The 20,625-nt window shown below is 38.0% G+C and overlaps 1 protein-coding gene and 1 long non-coding RNA gene across 5 annotated transcripts in view; one reads left to right on the forward strand and one right to left on the reverse strand.

The window, feature by feature from the left end:
• PCSK5 (proprotein convertase subtilisin/kexin type 5) overlaps positions 1-20,625 on the forward strand; it is a 327,119-nt gene that overhangs the window by 120,929 nt on the left and 185,565 nt on the right. For all 4 annotated transcript variants that reach the window (XM_025178860.2, XM_075931728.1, XM_075931729.1 and 1 more), the window contains 2 exons: positions 8,723-8,811; positions 14,751-14,923. In XM_025178860.2, coding sequence (XP_025034645.2) covers positions 8,723-8,811; positions 14,751-14,923 — 262 coding nt within the window. The remainder of the gene's footprint in view (positions 1-8,722; positions 8,812-14,750; positions 14,924-20,625) is intronic.
• Positions 1,537-12,888, reverse strand: LOC112543823 (uncharacterized). The gene is made up of 3 exons (XR_003087077.2): positions 12,467-12,888; positions 2,621-2,829; positions 1,537-2,057 (listed from the first exon to the last, which is right to left on the reverse strand). It is a non-coding gene; the product is annotated as an uncharacterized LOC112543823 (long non-coding RNA).

Consider the following 20,625-nt stretch of genomic DNA (forward strand, 5'->3'; position numbering starts at 1 on the left):
TATTTAGAATTGCCCCTGGAAGTAGACTATTACCCTCCAAAAAGCTTCCCTTGGAGAAGTCCTGTGGCACCTTAGAGACTAACAAAAATATATAGGATGATGAACTTTTGTGGTAAGACCCACTTCATCAAATATGTGTATATAGTAGTATAGATGTGCTTGGCATTATGAAATTAGTTTGGGTCTGATCTTACTGGGACACCAATTTATCTTCATGGAGTTCATTGTGATTACTCCTGTTGTGCACTAGCGTAAAGGCTTGTCTCCACTATGCCAGGGTTCAATGCTGCAGTGATTGATCCACCAGCCATCGATTTATTGCATCTGCTTAGATACGATAGAGCAATATTTAAGTATTCTCCCATCAATGCCAGCACTCCACCAGGGTGAGAAGAGCAGCCAGTGTTGAGAGGAGAACAACCTTCCCCCGACCTTACTACACACAAGTCGTACATAAACTTCAGCTACACTGTGTTTTTCTTCCCTTTCACGTGTTGTCATAATCTTAGTCACAAAGCGAGAGTTCTTCTTTCCCCTGTGTCTACAGGACACAGGTATGGTCTTGCCCTATATTACCAGTACGTATTGTTCCCATGAATGTTGATAGAGAATTGTCCAAGTGCTCCACTCCAGAAAATGGATGCCAATCAATTTTTGGCTTCTGATCTTTTCCCTGGAAGACATCCGCTCCCTACCTTTGGAGTCTTGCATGTATATAACTGTAGCTCTCAGTGGACCATATAAGGATACATTCTGGTTCCTACTGAAAATGGTAAAGACTATAACTTGTTTCTTTCTGTATGCTTTTCTCTGCTGCATTGCACCTTGTCAATAAAAGTTGACTCATATACAGTATTATTCAGAATATAACTAATAGATTAAGCCATTCATTCCAGCTGACTGACAGCATAGCTATAGGTATAATTCTGCTTCTGATCCCAGTTTGTTGTTATCTGGGGGGGAAGGGGGGGCGGGGGATGGATTTCTTCAGGATATCTAGTATATCTCATAGTCTGGGTTGTTACAGGCTGCTCTTTCCCTACTACATCACAACATTTAGCAATTTATATGTAAGCTGATTTCCCCTTCTCATAGTTGTACAATTTAATGTACTGTGTGTTAACTTCTTCTACTGCTTCCTGCAATTTCAATGCCTATATAGCATGTCCAATCAGATACTGTATCATCAGATATGTAACACTGCATGGAAACAGTTAATGTGCCATGTTTACTCCCTTTACACTTCCATTACAACTCCCAGGACTGGAATGTTTGGAATACCTATTTACTTTGTTTTACATAACTGTGAATATTTACCAGATAAGCTTCTAACCTCCTCTTACTCTGTTTTTCTGAATTCAGTGAGTCATTTTTACTCTTTTATTCTCATTATCTGGAAATAATCAAAGGGAAACTGTATCCTGAATCAAGTGCCAGTATCTGAATTCAGCAGCTCTTCTTCCTACATTAACAAGGAAACAGAAAAGAAATAAAAGGAAATCTGATTTTCTGGATCTTTTTTATTTTTTTCCCTGGTATTTTTAAATACATTCTCTGCCACTTTATTTTTCTTCTTTATTAAAATCCCAAGAGAAAGTAGAGCCTATGCAATTTTTTCAGTATCTTCATTTATTTATTTGACCTGGAGCTAATCTTGAATAACAACAGACAGGCTCTTAAAACATATTTCGTTATCTGAGAAAGTAGATTCCTGTAGGTTCTAAATCCATCCCAGACACCATTTGGGCAGAGTGAGTGGCGAGAATTATCCTCCCCCCCCCTTCCCCACCTCCCCAAGTACTATTATGAGTTATCCGGCACATAATGTTAGGTGCCACATTGCTGATGCTTTCATTAGAAAACAAAAATCTTGAAATGTTGGAGGTAGGTTCAGCTATTGCCAAGCAAATTCTTCTGGTTCTTTTAACGTACCAGAGCAGTAGAGATACAGATTTTTCCTCTTACCAGTTTGCAAAGCAGCATTGGCTGAAATTTTGGTTTCAGCCCCCTTCTCTTGTCCATCATTTTCTTTTTAATCAAGGAGAACTTGTTCTATGCTGGAGATGAAAATAAAGCTCAATATTTGTTAGAAATCTGAAATAACCTACCAAAATAATTGAGACTATTAAGATCAAATGGAAGAACGCTGATTGCTAAATAAGGCTGAAAAATTAGAGTCCAGTTGTGTCTGAAGCAGAGTTTATGAAATGACTGCCTCACTGCAGACACAGAGAATCTTGACAGGAAACATGGTGAGATTGTCTTTGCTGGCTAGTTGGACGTGACTGCCAGCACGGGTAGTGCTCTATCTAATTCCATCCATTGAGGTACTTCTCTGGAATGCACCATCTCAATATCTGAGCACCACACAGTCATTAATACATTTACTTTCACAGCACCCCCAGAAGAAAGGTAATTATTACTACCAGGGCCATCCTTACCCGTATGCAGAATATGCAGCTGCATAGCACACCTGAAAATTTGGGGCAGGACTGGGTCTTAATGTCCACCCAGCTGCCTCTTCTTATCCCAGTAATGCATAGGGCCCCATAAATCCTAAGGATAGACTGATTGCTACTCTAGTTTTATAGATGGAAAACTGAAATACAGAGAGACTTACCTAAGATCACACACTTTGGCAGAGAGAGAACTGAATCCAAGTTAACCAAGTTCCAGTTTAATACTCTTGTTACAGGACTACCGTTGTGTATGGAAAACTTCTTGTGAACTTCTTGGCAGAAGAGGTGTGCTAAGCTGGCTTTGCTCAGTCTCTGTCTTCTCTTACTTTGAGAGCTTTTCTGCTCCTTTAACTTGCATTTGTGCTCCATCCTACAGTGAATGAGAGCACAGGGGAGTAGGACAGTCAAATGTAAATAGTTGAGAAGAATTAAATACAAAAACTCAAGAACCTTTGAGATATTTGCACTGGATTATACTTTGATCACCACTAGAATAAGGTAAACTCTTCATAGCAAACTGGGTAGTCTGACAAACTTAGTTACTGTCTCTTATTTCTAAATATTCATTAATAGGCTTTCATTTTGAAATATTTATTTGTTGGATTTATTAGACAAATGATTTATGTAACCATATTTCAGCCTACAGTATCAATTGTTCCCAAATTTTTCATTACACCTAATACTTTGAATGTTCACTGTTTGCACTGGTGATCGGTTACTGTTGGTTCTTGTTCTGTTTTGTTTTTTTATTGGAACAAAATGGTTAGGAATATCTTTTTACAGTACTCACCTAACTGAATTCTGAACTGTGAGATTGCTGAATAAATTCACTATAGATTTGTTAATTACCATTCTAAACAACTGATACAACTTTAATGTAAATCTTGAGGGCATGACAAATTCTCTGATTCAGGGATGTGCAATTTTCTACACAATTTTATTCCAATCAGTTGTATTAGGCATCTGACTGCATACTGGCGAAGTAACTCAGGGTATGTCTACACTACCACCCTAGTTCGAACTAGGGTGGTAATGTAGGCAACTGGAGTTGCAAATGAAGCCCAGGATTTGAATTTCCTGGGCTTCATTTGCATAAAGCTGGGCGCCGCCATTTTTAAATGTCCGCTAGTGCGGACTCCGTGCCGCGCAGCTATACTACCTAGCGGCACGGAGTCCGCACTAGCGGACATTTAAAAATGGCGGCACGCGGCTTTATGCAAATGAAGCCCGGGAAATTCAAATCCCGGGCTTCATTTGCAACTCCGGTTGCCTACATTACCACCCTAGTTCGAACTAGGGTGGTAGTGTAGACATACCCTCAATGATCAAAGATGGTCTCTTTAGAATACACCTCTACACAGTGGTCAGTTCTGTGAATTGTTAGCAATAGTCAGGATACCTTTCAGCATTTAACATGCTTCTGCTATGAAGCTTCTGGGATATCACCTTTATAAAGCAAGCAGAAGTGAAATATGACTGTAGGCAACAAAAAGAAAAGATATTCAGGTCAAGCAGGACTGTTGAAAGTCTGAAAACAATACATATGCTTGTATATTATTCAGCGGGACTTCATTGTCCTGGTGTCTCTTGGCTTCATAGAATGCATCTTCATTTTAATCTTGGTTACCTCTCACAATCAAAAATGCTATTGGAATAGGAGGGAAAAGGGGAGGAGGAAAGGGGATCTAAATGGTGAAAAAATCATGTATTGTCCTGGCAGCCAGGGGAAGAGAACTAGGACAGGACAGAGCTGTCACACCACAGCCTGGCCCTCCCTCATGGCCAGAGAGAGAGCCGGGGCTGCTCATCCCCAAAGAGGGAGGTTCGTGAGTGTAGTGAGAAGGGAGTGCTGCCTCCTAGGATAAGTATATATGTGCACGCGCGCACGCACACACACACACACACACACACACACACACACACACACACACACACACACACAGAGTAAATGGAAAATAATGGTGCTCTGTGATAACTTGGGTGGTTAACCATAGATTCCAATAGGATGGCTACTTTTTACTTTTGGACACTTGAGTACAATTCAGATGAGATACTTTTGTACTTTTACTCATGTAGTTTTCCAGAATAATACTTTGACTTTTACTTAATTCATTTTTTTCAAAGTAACAGTACTTTTACTCAAGTAACTTTTTTGGGGTACTTTTTCCACCACTGACCAATACAGATACATGCTAAGAAAAGCTTTTAGGAGTGTGCTACTTCTAGACAAGAGAGGGCTTTGTTGCCTAGTAAATAGAAAGACTTCTGCAAGACCTTTGAAAGTGCTGCTTCTGGCCTACCTTCTTCACTTTAGACTTGTAATTTGGGCTTGTTACATATATGATTATCAAATCTGGATGATTACTATATCATCATAATAACAAATGCACACTAGTCTCACTACTATTGAAGTCAATGGACATTTTGACACTGACTTCAATGACAGAAAGATCAAACTCTATAAATTGAGTAATGGTGTGTGTGAGTAAGAGAAGGACGGCAAAGGAAAGTGCATGGTTATTTGATATGAACTGAGCTCAGGATACAGAGCTGTCCCTCATGGCACAGCCAGGCTTTCTGATCCTGTGATGCCTCCAATTCAGTATATACCTGGAGCATCCTACTACCCAATTCCTGTTCACATTGAGAAATGTAGCATGTGTAGGAGTTATGAATGTTCCATCCCTTTTCTTATAAAAAAGATATTTTTGCAAGTTCTCCCTACTAGTTGAAAAGACTGCAGAAAGTAATAAGTCCAGCTTTAATTAAGGTCTTCCCAAGTAAATTTTGACATGTTTCTGGCTCATCATTAATGACAAACAAACAAGCAAACTTTCTTCATATAGAAACGCAACAGAAAGGAGGAGGAAAGGAGCAAACTGATTATTGCTGGTAGGTTTTCTTTGGCAATCTGGGTTCTAGCTATCTCAGACAAAATATATAGTGATAAAAGAACTCAGCCAGCTGCACGTACAGATCCATGGAAAAAATTCAACCCAAACACATAACATTTAGCAAAGCCTAAGCAATTGAAAAGTGGATCTTTTAATGGACATTGTAAAATGTCGATGCCAGCTCTGCCTATAATAAACTGGGAGGAGGTTGGTTTGAAATTTGATAGCTTCCTCTCTTTGTTTGAATGCTGCTGAACTTATACCATTTTGACTGGGTTTTTCCTCACTCTTATTTATAAATTAACAACAGATAAAGCTTATTTTCTTATTTCTAGGTACCATACCTGTTTGTAGATTGGCAAAATATATCATAACCAAGATTTCCTTCATTCTTTCATTCTGCAGCACTACATCATCTTGACATTAACACAAAGGACAAGTGCAAAACCTTTTTAGCCAAGCATCTCTGTAAAGTGCCATTTAAAAGCCTGGGAACTTGTTTCTCTCCATTATAAACTATAAAAGGAGCCAAGAAAATGAAGTGCAGACCCTTGAAAGTTTCTCAAGGCATGTCTCTGTAGGATGTCAGACATATGTTTTTCTGGGACTGCACCAACATCCTAGTGGGATGGTGGGTAAATGTTTTGTATAATGCAAACGTTCAATAAAGGAATCCTTTGTTGTCATTTGCAGAATATGCATTAATGTAGGCCTGAACCTAGGTGTCTTCCTAACTGGTGCACCTAGTGTATTGTCTTCATTCAGTATGTGTGTGGTTTGAAATTTTTCTGAGTGCACGCACAGTAGAAATGTATGTAAAGTTTCAAAACAATCTTAATCAAATTTCAGATATCTGTTTCACTATTTTAAGTCTGTGGAAATAGTACAGGAATTTGTGCACTGTTGAGGCACAAATTGTTTCAGAGATAAGACGAGTCAAAATACTGCTGGGGAAATCTGAAAATGAAAAACAGAACTTTTAAAAATGCATATAATTGCAAATCCCTATGTGATTTACTCCAGGCTTGGGGGTGGAAATATCTTAGGATGAAATGTGATGTCAAATTTGGCTATGTCTAGAGTGCAGAATTTTTCCGGGATACCGGAAAGATTTCTGAAAAAACAGGCACGTTCTTTTGGCATCCCTGTATTCCTCGTTTTATGAGGAATAAGGGATCTTCCAAAAGAGGAGGTTTTGCGAACATTTGGCCCTGTATTGATGGGCCAAATGTTGGAAAAGCCTCTTCCAAAAATCCAAGCAGAAAAAGGTATGCAAATTGCTGTCACAATTTGCGTATCTTTTTCCAGGAAAAAAAAACCTCACAGTGTAGACATAGCCTCTGAGGTAGTTTGGTTTTAATGACGTTGAAAATCAGAGTTCTAAAGAAAAAAAAAACATTAAGTTTGGGGGGATGTTATGATCTAATTTGGTGAGTTATAAATAAGCTAATAAATGACTTGGTGAGAGGATTCTAATTCTGATATCTTGATCCACCATTAAGGTTAATCAGCATTTACCTTATTACTATGGTCTCCTGAGTAAAGTTGATACTCATCTCATACAAATATAGTTTATCAGTTGCATGAGAAATTAATGACACCCTTTGACATTTCTTAGAGGTTATTATTGTAATTTTATGCATATTTTTTCTTTGTTCACCACTGTCTTTGTTTCCTAGTTTCATCTCTTTATTCATCTTTTTTAAATTTATGAAACATAATTGTACCCCAGTATTCAGTATTTTAAATAATTTTTATGTTATTAGACTCTCAAAGTTCTAGGCAAAATTTCACTTTATTACAATATATAGTTTATAAGACCTTCTGATGATTGTATACATTCAAACGATCTATTACAAAGCATTTCTGTGTGTATTTTCTGATTTTTACATGATCTATGGGGGAAGCATATTAAGGAATTAACTCTAAAATATGAAGACAAGAATAATCAAATACATTTATTTTAAAGTAGCAGCTCTTGAAAATATTACTTGCAATGTTTTCAGATTTTCAGAATGTATATAATCTCAGTAACTGAAGGTTTATCAATAATCATTTATCATGGTAGACTATGGGAATGATCTGTATGTATTTTTGACATCTTTACTACTCTATTTATTCCACCTTTCTTGACCAAATAAACTGGTTGCTTTGTCTCAGTTTTCCCAGCTAAATGTCTCAAAAGGCAGGAAGTATGTATCTAGGACACAAAAAATCCCCTCCTTTAGCAGTGTAAATCAGGAACAACGTCACTGAAATCACTGGTCTAATACCAATGTTAAAAAAAAGATTTTTGCTCAATGCCTATAGCATAGTCACCAGTATTGCTTGAAATTTATCCTTCATCTTCCAAATCGCCTATGTGTACAGGTCTGTCTACCACAAGCTTTGCAACATTGACTCAGCTCCACCTTTTCTGAAATCCTCACAGAGGCCCTCATCTATTTTTTATTTGATTTTTAGAACTTCCTTCTCTGTGGCCTTCTCAAGCCCCCTAACTTTCCCATATAGCTCCACATTATCAACATTCTCTTTCCTACTCTCTATTTTCTAATACTTCTTCATTTCTTTCTTCATCTGCTCCATTTTATTTTTCATTTAAGCTCTGTGACTGTATTACTTAATGTTGCAAAGCATTAGGATAAGATTCACCTATGGAATATACTCTGAGAAACAAAGTTGTGTTACAGTATATTGTATTGTAACAGTCACAAGATTTGAGCATGGCAGGCACTGTGAGTTGAACAAAGCCATCCTGACTGGCTGCCTGCTGAGAATGCATCATGTAAGTAGTGTGGAAAAGAAAATGCCCATAGCACTGTTTGCATGCCACCTATCTGCCGACAAATGCAATACAGAACTCTGTTCTTAGTTGGGTCTGCACCAAGTTGCAAAATTTGTTCCAATCAGATTTGTCCAAATGCTTTTTAAAGATAATACAGCTTCCTCTTTGACATGTATAAGGCCCTCACTAAATTACCAACATAATGCCTGACATCATAGGTTATTCATCAATTAAATGTGTGTGTGAGAGAGAGAGAGACACTTGTGGCTAAAGAATCTGCATTGAAGAATTTAAAGACAATCATAACGGTGATAAAATAGTGTTTTAGTGGGAGAGATGGGATTTATGCAATAACTGTTGTAACAGACCAAAGAGCCTTAAGAAATTATCAAACACAAATATGATCATTTTTACATCTCACATATGCCCTAGAGGCTGGGCTCATATAGTAACATCTCACACAATCACCAAGATACATTTTTTTTATCTGACAATGAGCAAGATCAAAATCTTTAAACACTGACAATCTGCATTTTAGTGGGCAAATGTTATGTGCTTCAAAAAAATGTCTGTTCTGCCTGCAGGCATGGAACTCGTTGCGCTGGAGAAGTGGCAGCCATTGCAAACAACTCACACTGCACAGTAGGAATTGCCTTTAATGCCAAGATCGGAGGTACGTGAAACATTATTATCCCAAGTACAGTTTCTACATGGTGACACCTGGGAACCTTTTTCAACATGAAGTAGAAATGTGTTTGCCTAACAATGTTAGCTGTGTTGACAGGTAAATGCTTCTGAAATGGATATAGTTAAATACAGTTACTGGAAAGCCTTTTGTATGGTACTTCAGAACTGCTCTCCATAGCTCTTTAAATATGCATAGAAAATTAAGAAGCAAGAATTGTGATTAAAATATTGAACAACCCAGAGTTCTCACAAACTTACTATGTGTTTTTGGGCAAGTCACTTACTCTCTGTCTGTCTGTGTTATTGGGACTTTTCACAACGTCTGTTATTAGGATCATAATTACCCACCTCAGAGACCTGTTATGAAGATCTTTTTTATAGTGTTTGTAAAGCACTTTGAGATCCTCTGATAAAAGTACTAAATGACAATGTTTAAATCCTCCATTCAGGGGCAGATGACGGTTTTGGGGTGCCCTGGGCAACATTGTTTTGCGGGGCCCCGGGCAACATACTTCCGCGGGGCTCCCCCTTTGCCATGGTGCATGCGCAGTGACGCCATGCGCATGCGCGGGGCTTTCTGAAGCACGGGGCCCTGCCCTATATCCGCCCCTGCCTCCATTAATAAGTCAGGTTTGACTGCATATAAAGACTTACGTTTGTGATTTTGGTGTACCATATTAGTTATATTCAAAAAGAGGCAGTGTTCTCTAGTGACTAAAGCACTGGGCAAGGACTGTGTAAATTTGGCATCTATTCTCAGCTCTGCCATTGGCCATGTGGGACAGATCATTTCACCTCCCCAAGCCTAAGTTTCTCTTGCTCTAAAATGGAGCTAATATTGATTTCCTTTTTAAGGCACTATGAGACCTAATGTTATATGAGAGATGGGTATTATGACTATTACATCTTAAAAATACATGAATCTATCTATAAAGAAATAATTTGCCACTCTGATGTGTGGTACCATCATCTTCTCTTCTGTCTGTTCTTCAAAGAGGTACATTATTAATAATTATTCATATTTTAACCACTGAGGTTCAAAGTACAATAAAGTAAAGTAAAAATATTCACCGGTGTTACTAAAATGGATGCATAACAACATTTTTTAAAGTATTAAGGAGGGGCAAGAACAACATTGGCATCTAATGTGACCCAAGAAATACATCCCTGCATGTATAGCAGGAAAATGAAAGTCCCCCGTGTTCTTGGTAAAAGATGTGGAGTGTTTTCCCATCCAACTCATCAAGACACTCTCCCAAGAAAAAAAAAAGAGTTTGTCAGGCCACATCTCCCTAATGACTTTTTTGAATGAGCTAGAACATGATTATCCCCCACTGCCCAGCTTTTGTTCCATTATAGGGAAGGTACAGAGCAGACTGCTGCTAACTCTTAGTTCCTCACTGATCAGGAGGGGATTGTTCTTCCATTGTCAGGAATATTTCTCTTATTACTATAGCTTAGAGGCAGGGAAGGTCTTGGAAGTCTCCCCCCTCCTCAAAAGAAGAATCATGAAGCCTCCATCCAGCAAGAGAAAGACATGAATTTGTTTGGGTCTGCCTGGTTTGATTGATGAAATATGAGAAATGGGTAAGCGCAAGGGAAAAAAGAAACTTGTCCCAAGGCTATATTGGAGTTATGGTGAGTGGAGTGTGGGAAAAAATTGTATACAGGACACATGGGATTAACTATGTGTGAGGGAGAAGGGACAAACATACTGAAAGTTAATGGTAGAGGTTGCACCAGAATAATGTGATTATTTCTTAAAATGTATTATTATGGTGGATGAATGAGGTTTGAACCAGTTTGTTTGTGTGGTTGATTGGTTGGTTTGGGAGATGGCCATTTTTGAGGTTGACCCAGGGGTGGGTGGGTAGATGGAATTTAGTATATGTAAATAAACTGTACAAAGAATAACAAAATTAGGCAACCTTTGGACTTCTAAAATGTTCACCAGTAATCAACCTTAAACAATGATACAGACATTTTGTGAAGACATAACAGAAATGAGTTGTATCAAATACTGTTTCTTGAGTAAAGGGGGAGAAATGCTGAATGTGTCCCCCATCCCATGTAACCATTAACATTCTCACCCTGATTAGAAGAAAGACCACAACTGTACAAAGTGCGCAAAATGTCAGGGAAACTGGGATTAACCAGCTGTGGTGAATGAAGTAACTCCTCAGCATATTGGTACAAATTTAAACATGTGCACAATGCTGTACTTTTCTGACATAGGTGCACAAATCAAGAATGTGCATATGCATATGGACTTCAGTCCAACAAAACACTTGGTATTTGCCTAACTTTAAACATGTGTATTAGCGCTTTGTTTGATTGTGGTGCTAGTTACTGAGAAAACATTTCTTGCTTCCTAACCATGGCATGTGATCAGAGTATGCCCTAAAGAATAAGACTGCATTATAGTCATTTATTCCATTCACTTGTTCACAGTCTAAGCCATTTCAATAGATTTTTTTAAACCGTGGCTGCTTAATTAAGACATGTTTCAGTTCTTGTAATATAGTGCGAAGATACTATCTATGTTTCTGTTGGTGAACAGACCTGTGCATTGGAATACTGTTCAAAAACTATTCAGCACTTTGCATTTGATGAAACCATAGGGACATAGAAAGAAAGGAGATGCTTTGTCCCTTCTTTCTTCAGAAAACAACAGTGTTTTCAGATTCATTAACTGGTGATTCTCTGTCCTACAATAGAGGCCATCTGGGAATGCAGAAGTGTAAAATGGTGATATTTAACCCACCGTGGAGATGTGCTCTGTTCTTGGGAATACTAGAGGGAGAGCTGAGAAAAGTTATTGCACCAAAGAAAATAAAAGCTTTCATCTGAATAGCTGTGGAGAAGGAAGAAAAATATATTACTCAATCAAGAGACCAGGAAAGGCTGGCCACCTCCTTCCTGTAGATACTGTGAGACTTTCTTCGGCATGGCAATGCTGGATATTAAAGGGATTCTTAAGCATCATGAATGTGTTTAGTGCTGCAGGGCAGCCCCAATGAATTCAGCCATGTTAGCAGAACTATAACTCGTTTCAAACATTGTTTAAAACTAATTCAGGCTACTGTGATTTAAACAGGTGTTAGCTGGCCAGAGAGTGAGAGTGGGGAGACAGCCACATCAAAACGAATTTTAATAATTTCGCTCTGGACTAGAAACCAAACTCATCCTTTGTTGTGCAAGTCCACTGACAAGTGAAGGCAGAGCCACATCCAAAATGTTTAGAATGTGATAGGGGCTGCCATGAGTATGTTTCTTAAACACTGTTTGAAAAATGGTTATCTGCCCTAGCCAGGCAAACCATGTTACATTTGAAACCATATTAAACCAAACCAGTGTTCAGGTAACCGCTTCATTTCCTGTGTAGATGAGGATTTAAAGAGCCTCTTTTGGTCTCTTATACCCTCCTTAGAGACACACCTGTTGTCTTGGTATGAATTTGGCTAGAGGGCAATATTCCCGACCTCAGCCAGAACATGATCCCTGGGCCCAAGAGAGGTAGAGAGGAAAGAAAGGCAACTGGAAAAAAAATCCTTTTCATCAGATTCTATCAGCAGAAGAGCCACTATTAATGATGTTTGTGATGGAAAGTCATTTGCAATATATCCACAGGTAATGCTCACCTGTTTTCCAAGTGCTTTGTCCTCTTCCTCTCTTTTATCCATTCACACCAGAAACGGTGACCATAAAACAGATCAGGGAACAATTTCCTAGGAAACCTCATTCTCCTCTCTCAACAGTTCAAATAAGGAGTAAATCTGCTGACATCATTGAACCTGTGCTGACAGGAGACCATGAGAGTGAGATCAGAATCTGGATCAGTTCTTTTGCTGGTTGGAAGATAATTCTTGTGTAGAACTCATACATTGTGCCCATAGTTCTTACTCCTGTTAGCTATCGCTGAGCCTCTCCTAGCTGAGCCAAGGAATGCGAGTATTTGAATGTTTGCCAGTGGCTTTCTACAGCACTCATATATAGCAAGTTACCACCTACAGGGTTTTGAGCTTTCTCTGTTTGCTATAAGAAGGAACGCGCTAGCTGCTTGTTGTTGTTTCTGCCTTATTGTGGCAGTTGCAGAGCATCTGTGGGGATTTGGGTGCTTAGTTATTTGGCTGGGCTTGAGTCCTGATGGGAAAGCAGTTATACTAAATTATGGCAGAACAGATGTAGATTGTCTTCAACTGACAAGGAATTTATTCAGCTGTTCCTTTAAGCTTAAGTGAGGCACTGATTAAAAACAAATATCGGAAAGGAAAACTTGCTTTCACTTAATTTTCACATGCTTGTTAGAAGTTTGTGCTGATTAAAATTCCACTGATATTTTGACATTTATCACAAATATTTGGAAAAGTTTAAAGAATTCTGAATTGTTTAGAGGACAGTCTGGAAATTAAGTCGGCTAATTGCCTTTGGGGTAGTTATAATGCTATCATCACAAGCAAAAACCATTCTGTGATGGGGCAAAAAATTAACAACTAATGCACTAGTTTAAAAATGAAGTAACAATTTAAAATAGCTAATGGTGGGTTCATTGATAAAAGTGATATTTTATCTCTAAATATGGGGAAAAAGAGACTAGTGCACATTCCATGACCCTTGGCAATCTGTTTTTGTATTTTGCCATTGTAATATTAACATTACAAATGTAGTCAGTTCTTTCAGATACTAAGGATAGATCTGGGTTTTATAATTCACTGTCATTAGTAAAGCATGTTGCATTGTTTTAGTAACAAGTGAAATTCTCTTCTGTTTCTTTTATGTTCTGTTTAAATATAGTACACCTTTTGTTGTTTTAGTCTGGAGCCAAATATATTGATATGCCTGAAAGAATGAGAACACACCTTCTACCCCTCATTAACTTTTTAAGATTGCTTGGGAGGAAAAATAAAACCTGAGAATAACAATGTTGTTTAAACAGCTTTTTTATGAAGATCTTTATGAGATCACTGTTTGGACAAGTTCTTTATCGTACAGATTCTGAGGCGTTTTTGTGTGAATTTAGAAATATGATCACTTCTCAGATTCAGATAAATTAGAATGCAAAAAAATAGATGCTCTATCGGCAAACCAATCTATATACTTTGGAAACTAAGGCCTTGGAATTTAATTCAGTGCAAATTCATGAACAGAGCTTTGTGTTCTTATAATTAAAATATTTAAATTTGATTAATAATAATGTTCCTTTTAAGTGGGAAAAGACTTCAGATATGCTAATTGTGGACATTAACATAAACATATTCGATCTAATAAAGTTACATACTAAGTCTTATTTAAAAATGAAAATCTTTAATCAGATGTCACATTGACTTGAAGGTTATCCTCTCATTGCTTCTACTTACTAAGGCATGTGAAAGTTTTGAACTGGCATCAAGTGGTTGCTCCCTCAAAATTAAATTATATTGTGATCTTTGGATTTCAGCAAGAATATTTATTTAAAATCCCCAAATATTCTCAGTTTACAGCCTTCAGCCGATTTTATCACGTTTTCACAAAACACCGGGCTGTCAAATGAATATCCACATTACAAACAAGGGTCCTTAAGTTTGTGAAATACTACTGTTTACTGAGGATTGGATCTTGTGACCCCTTATTTATACATAACTGCCATTGGCATACAACTTTTAATAAAACTGCATTTCAGAATTAAGTTTTATGTACTTTCTTTTATTTTTAAATGAAAAATATAAATGTTCTCAAGTTGAAATAATATTTTTAATGTTTTCCCCAGAATTTAAGTTTTTGAGCACAGATGTTTCCTAACGCTCAAGAGAAACAGACTTTACAATTCTTACAATCAATAAGAACATAAGGACTGTAATCCACAAAGACTAGCTTTTCACATAGCAGTTTTTCAACTGTGCTTCATTAGTCTTAATTCTCACATTCACTACCTCTCTTGTTTTGAAGGAGTGAGGATGCTGGATGGTGATGTTACAGACATGGTGGAAGCAAAGTCTCTCAGCCTGAATCCACAACATATACACATCTACAGTGCCAGCTGGGGTCCTGATGATGATGGCAAGACTGTGGATGGACCTGCTTCTCTAGCACGTCAGGCCTTTGAGAATGGCATCAGAACGGTGGGTTTAAAAAACACTATGTCATGGAATCATTCTGCGTGGATGCATGTGTACAAGCTAGGGAAAAGTAAGGCTCTCAAGATACACTGCTGATAAGAAGCATAGCTTTGTTTAAAGAGAAAATAGCACTCAAACCTCTATCCCCTCCTGAGAATTAGATCAATGGCTCTTAACTTTTCCAGATGACTGTACCCTTTCGGGCGTCTGATTTATCTTGCATTTCCCCAAGTTTCACCGCACTTAAAAACTACTTGCTTATAAAATCAAACATAAAATACATAAAATACGTCTATACTGCGGAGCTATTTCAGGATACCAGAAATATCCCGAAATAGCTATTCCGCGTCTTTTGTGCAAGCCCATTATATTGAAATAAAACAGGCTTCCAATTCCAGCATCCCTGTAAACCTCATTCCATGAGGAGTAAGGGATGTTTCAGAATAGCACTCTACTTTCAAAATAAGCTATTTTGAAATTAACACAAAATAAGCAACGCAGTCTGCATAGCTTAAATTACGTGGCTTATTTCAAGCTACGGGTGCAGTGTAGATGCACCCCTACTGAAAAATTGCTTACTTTCTTATTTGTACCATATAATTATAAAATAAAAATATTGTATTTACATTTCAGTAAATAGAGAAGTATAAATAGGTAATTTCTGTATGAAATTTCAGTTATAACTTCTTTGCTAGTGCTTTTTAAGTAGCCGGTTGGAACCTAGGCAAATATCTAGATGAGCTGATGTCCCTTGGAAGCAGAGATGTCCCTAGGAGGATGTGGGGCTTGGAAAAATCCTCCCCACCTACGCTCCACCCCACCTTTTCTTGCCCCTACCCACCGTCAACCCTTCTTCCACAACTGCTCCATCCCCTCCCCAACCTTCTTTCCACCCCTTCCCACAAACCCCCTCCCCCGAGTGATGCCGGGACTGTGTCATTTGGCTTTCTGTCATCATCAGTGAGTGAGATGGTGGGCCCAACTTCTGCTTCTGGAGTCAGTCTCCCCACTAATCTCCCATGCCACCCTGGGCCCCATGTTTCCACATCCCCTGGAAGTGCAGTGCCCCTCAAAGCACGGGCCCTGAGGCAGTTGCCTTGAACCATCCAATAGATGGGATGGCTCTGCCTGGAAGACCTCTTCATACTCCCAGGCAGTTTTGTATTCCCGGTTGAGAACCACTATATGAAAACCATATTAAAATTGTAAACTTGAAGGTCTGACCACTTCGTGGATGTAGTGAGGGACTTTCTAGCAAAAATGACAACTGGCTCTAGATCAGCACAAAATATTTCTTTAAAATGATCGTCAGACCATTTGATTGTTCATTCCATTGTTGAAATACACAATACTGGGGACCAAATTCAGAAAGTGCAACTAATATTTAAGTCAATGAAGGTTGTAACCACTTTCACGAGGACTGAATTTAGCAAAATATAATTAGTAATCACTGTGGAGCATTTGTGCTCATGCAACAATAAAAGACTGTCTTTGCCTTGAACAGCTCGCATTAATTTAATATGCAACAGCAGTTGGTCATAGCGAAAACAAGTGGGAGTGTGTGAGGGAGTCTGATAGTAACAATTATAAGAACATGTAGATGCCTAGAATATCTGTATGCACTACTAGAGGATTTCAAGTCATAAGATGTAAAACACAACATAAAATTGGTATTAGTAATCCCTCCTGGGTACTTGCCTAATATTGAGCACAAGATGGGGAGCCAGGAATTCTCCAGTTCTAATCCTAGCTGTGCCTTGGGCAAGTCACTGAAATCGTCTGTTTCAGTTTACCTTTCTGTAAAATGGGGATTCTGCTGGCTTACCTGTCAGACAGGAATGTTGTAATGAAATATTAGTTAGTACCTATTAAGCTCTTCACTGATGGAAAGCCCTATATGCATACTGAATATTATGATTATTTAATATAAAGGAAATGCCACTGACAAAACTAGTTTTAATTAACCCTAAGACCTGCTGAAATGTAACATGATTGATTTTTTTCAGCAACTGATAGTTCCATTCCATTCAGTTCTGATAGGCACGTGTGCAGCGTATCATGCTTTTACTTAAAGCAGTATATGCAATATAAGGGCCCCCTCAGACAAAGTTCTTATCTGCATACTTAGCTTTAAGCAGGCGAGTAGTTCCAGTGACATTAGTGGCTTAATGTTAAGCACATGATTACATTTTTGCTGGGCCGGGGCCTAAAACAGCTGTGATCTGGATAATCATAATCCTTAAAACTATGGCAACTGTTACAGCACCACCTAATGTATCAAAACACACCTCCACTGCTGCTCCCCATGCACCATCACTTCTCCATTCAAGTGAAATGTCAGCACTTTATCAAAGTTCCATCACATTCTTCTACTATTTGACAATGATGGCAGTAGACAACAGCAACAAAGCCTCTGAGGGAAGCCAGTGGAACTGCAGGAAGGGGAAGAAATATCTGAATGAAATAAGAAATTGTGTGTGCATAAGAGCAGCATTTCACTGAGGTAATACAATCACAAAAAGTTTATTTCCACTCGTATATTAGAACAACACAGATATTCATTTGCTCTTCATGAGTCTGATCTTCATCTGGCATAAATCTTCAGTGAAGTTAACATGCTATTGACTATTTCCATTATAGTACAACATCATTTGACTTGTTTCACATAGGTAGCAGCACAAAAGAGAATTTAAATTCACTGTACAGTTATAAATGGATCAATTTATAGGAAGAGTGTGTGTATTTATGCTGAAGATATTTTTTAAATTTTAGAATTAAGAATTTGAAAGTATCTTATCACCAGATCCCTGCACTGACAGCAGCATATGGACACTGTACAGCCAGCCAGCGCAAGCATGCATAGCAGTGTAGACAGTGAAACACAGCTTAGATGAGTAGCGTGCCCTACACGTCTATACCTAGAGTACATACTTTACACAGTTCTCTACATGGCTAGGCAGTGCCTTCAACAATGATAGTGCTATTTCTAGCCATATGGTGTTCCGCTGCTTCCTTGCTACCAGAGCTTTCCCCTCTGCAGTGAAAAGTTCTGTCAATGGGAAAAGCTTCAGCAGTGAGAAAAGGCTCTGATAGGGGGGGAAGGTGGAAAGGCTTCAGCAGCAGGAAGGCAGTGTGGAAAGGCTAGAGTCTTTCACTGCTCCATACTGCTGTGACGTGTGGCTAGCTGTGGTGTGTAGTTACACGTACTCTACACGTCACCATACGTGTAGCCAAAGCTCAATGTGGCTCAAAGTGACACATATGGTTCTGTTTCTGTGTCTTGTTGCTTTCCATATCAGATGCATTTACTTTAGAAACATAAAGATATTATTGCTAATGGCCAGCCCTGCACACACAGTCTGGCCTCTGAAATTGAAATGAGCTTTTCCCATCTTCCACATCCTCACTAGTAAATAATGACTCTGCAAAAGGTCCGAAAAAGTTCCCTGCTAACATGAACAAAAGTCCAGTGTCTTCCAGTTGTGCCCCGAAAGACAACTCTGAGCCTTCAATAGGTCTTCAAAAGTATGGGTCAGTCAAAACCAATTTTGTTCATGTTTCACTGTAAGAAATAAATTCCAGTTAAACCTATTGTTGTCTCTATGGATGTATCTAGACTACGCTAAACTTTCAAAAAAGCCATGTTTTTCAAAGGAAAAGCAGCTTGTCAACAAACGGGAGGGTTCACTGACAAAACCGTCTCAATTACTTTCACTTCAGAAAGTGCTGCTTTCGAAAGTGAGCTCGAAAGGAGATTAGCAAATTCCTACAGAATTTTCATATCCTCTTTCGAAAGTCTAGTGTAGTCTAGATATGCCCTATAGGTCTAATAGGAAGAAGGGGCAGTACATATCTACTTTTGTCACTAAAATCCGCAGATATGTCTGAATGAATGAAACAGATCTGTTGAGTTAAAAGTGGTTGAAAGAGTGTGTGTACTGTCTCTTTAAAATTAGCAGAGGCTAGTCAGGATAGCTTTATAGAATGCCCTCAGGCAGAAGCTCTATAGTGAGTCAGAGATGCTGTTTTCCTTATTCTGTTTAATATCCTTACATCTTTGGTGTTTGAAATTGCTTTGTACATTGAAATATGACAATCTTGATTTTATAAGGTGATTTTTTAGATCACAAGGTTTGAACAAATTACTAGTTAGGAACAATGCCAAATCCTCTGATTTACAAAAGCACTCATAATAATTGTGCAAGCAAAGGTAGGCTGGCAACTACACACACAATTTTGCACACAGATCATGGCCTTTATTGTTAAAAATACTGGTCCTAGACAAAAATAACAAATGGTCCGGTAGCACTTTATAAACGAACAAAACAAAGTTCTACCAGACCATTTGTGGGTTTTTTTCTGTACAGCCTAACTCAGCTACCCCCTGAAGCTTCTGATCCTAGACAGTCACTACAGCAATGAATCGCTGATACAGGAATATGGTGGCACTGGGAAAGATGGCAGATTTGTTTTTCAGATGCATGTAGCAGATCTGGACATGAATTCTGTGTTAGTCCTCTCTCCCCATTCTTGCATTAACATCAATGGAAGATGTGCCTGGGAGGGCTATTGAGGCAAGATCCTTTAACTGAGTCTGAGAGGAAACAGTGCACAATATGTTTATTTAAGAAAATTACAGGTGCTGCTGAATAATGATTTTGATTAAAATGTAATTAAACTGAATGATCCTTCTTTGTTGAATTTACAAAACAAAAGGGAAATGGGAATGTCTTTTCAAGAATCACCACCTCTTATTCCGGCCACGTAGATGATGATTTTTGAAAACATATCCAAATTTTCTTTAGTTTGTATTATTCCAATTAAAAAAAACTCACATGGGGTGTTTCAGAATTTTTTTAAAAATCTACTCGGCTAATTTGCTTACCCATTCTAAATCCTATAGAAAGTAGCAAAGATAAATAAGTGTATATTTTTCAGAGTTCCCATAGGGACAGAACAACATTTGAGAAATTGAAAGAAGACAAATGTGGTTTTTTTTAAATGACATGAAGTAATAACAAATGTTTAAAAAAATGAAAATCTCAGAAAGAAATTAAATGTGTTGTACAGCTGCTGTGCAAGATCAGGATAAAGAATGGAGAAGGGGAAAAATTGAAAACTAGTCTCAAGCACTATGATTTTATGCCATCTCTATGTTTGTTTGTGTAATTCTATTATCCTTAATTAAGTTCTTGAATCTAATGAGTATTATCGCCCTTGGAGAGTTTGCTTTCAAATTGTATTAATTTCAAATGGCAAAGTTATCTTGGCATCATACTTTAAAATAGCAAGGGATTCTTTTCTTGGAAATGTTATACGCACAAGTATTGTAGTAGCTAATGTGGAAAACTGCATCCATTCAAAAGGTCTGTGTTTTAAATGCCAGTGTCTAACAAATAATAGATTTAATAACCTGAAAAAGCTATTCTAGTACAATTGCACAATTCAGTTTTAGATGCAATATAAAGTTTAGATCGATATGTTTAAGAGTAATTTTTTTGAAGAAAAGACTATACGAGAGTATATGACATGTCAACACTATACAAATATACAGGCTTATTTATTATAGTAAAATGCGAGTTCTGGACAAACCATGAAATAAGCTTTTCCTCTTTCTTGTATGGGGGAGGGGACTCCAAATGTGTAAAAGATTAATAGATTTTAGGGACAAAAGGATCCATTAGATCAGGAGTGGGGAACGTAAG

Source organism: Pelodiscus sinensis, chromosome 6 (assembly GCF_049634645.1).
Source record: "Pelodiscus sinensis isolate JC-2024 chromosome 6, ASM4963464v1, whole genome shotgun sequence".
Taxonomy (NCBI): domain Eukaryota; kingdom Metazoa; phylum Chordata; order Testudines; family Trionychidae; genus Pelodiscus; species Pelodiscus sinensis.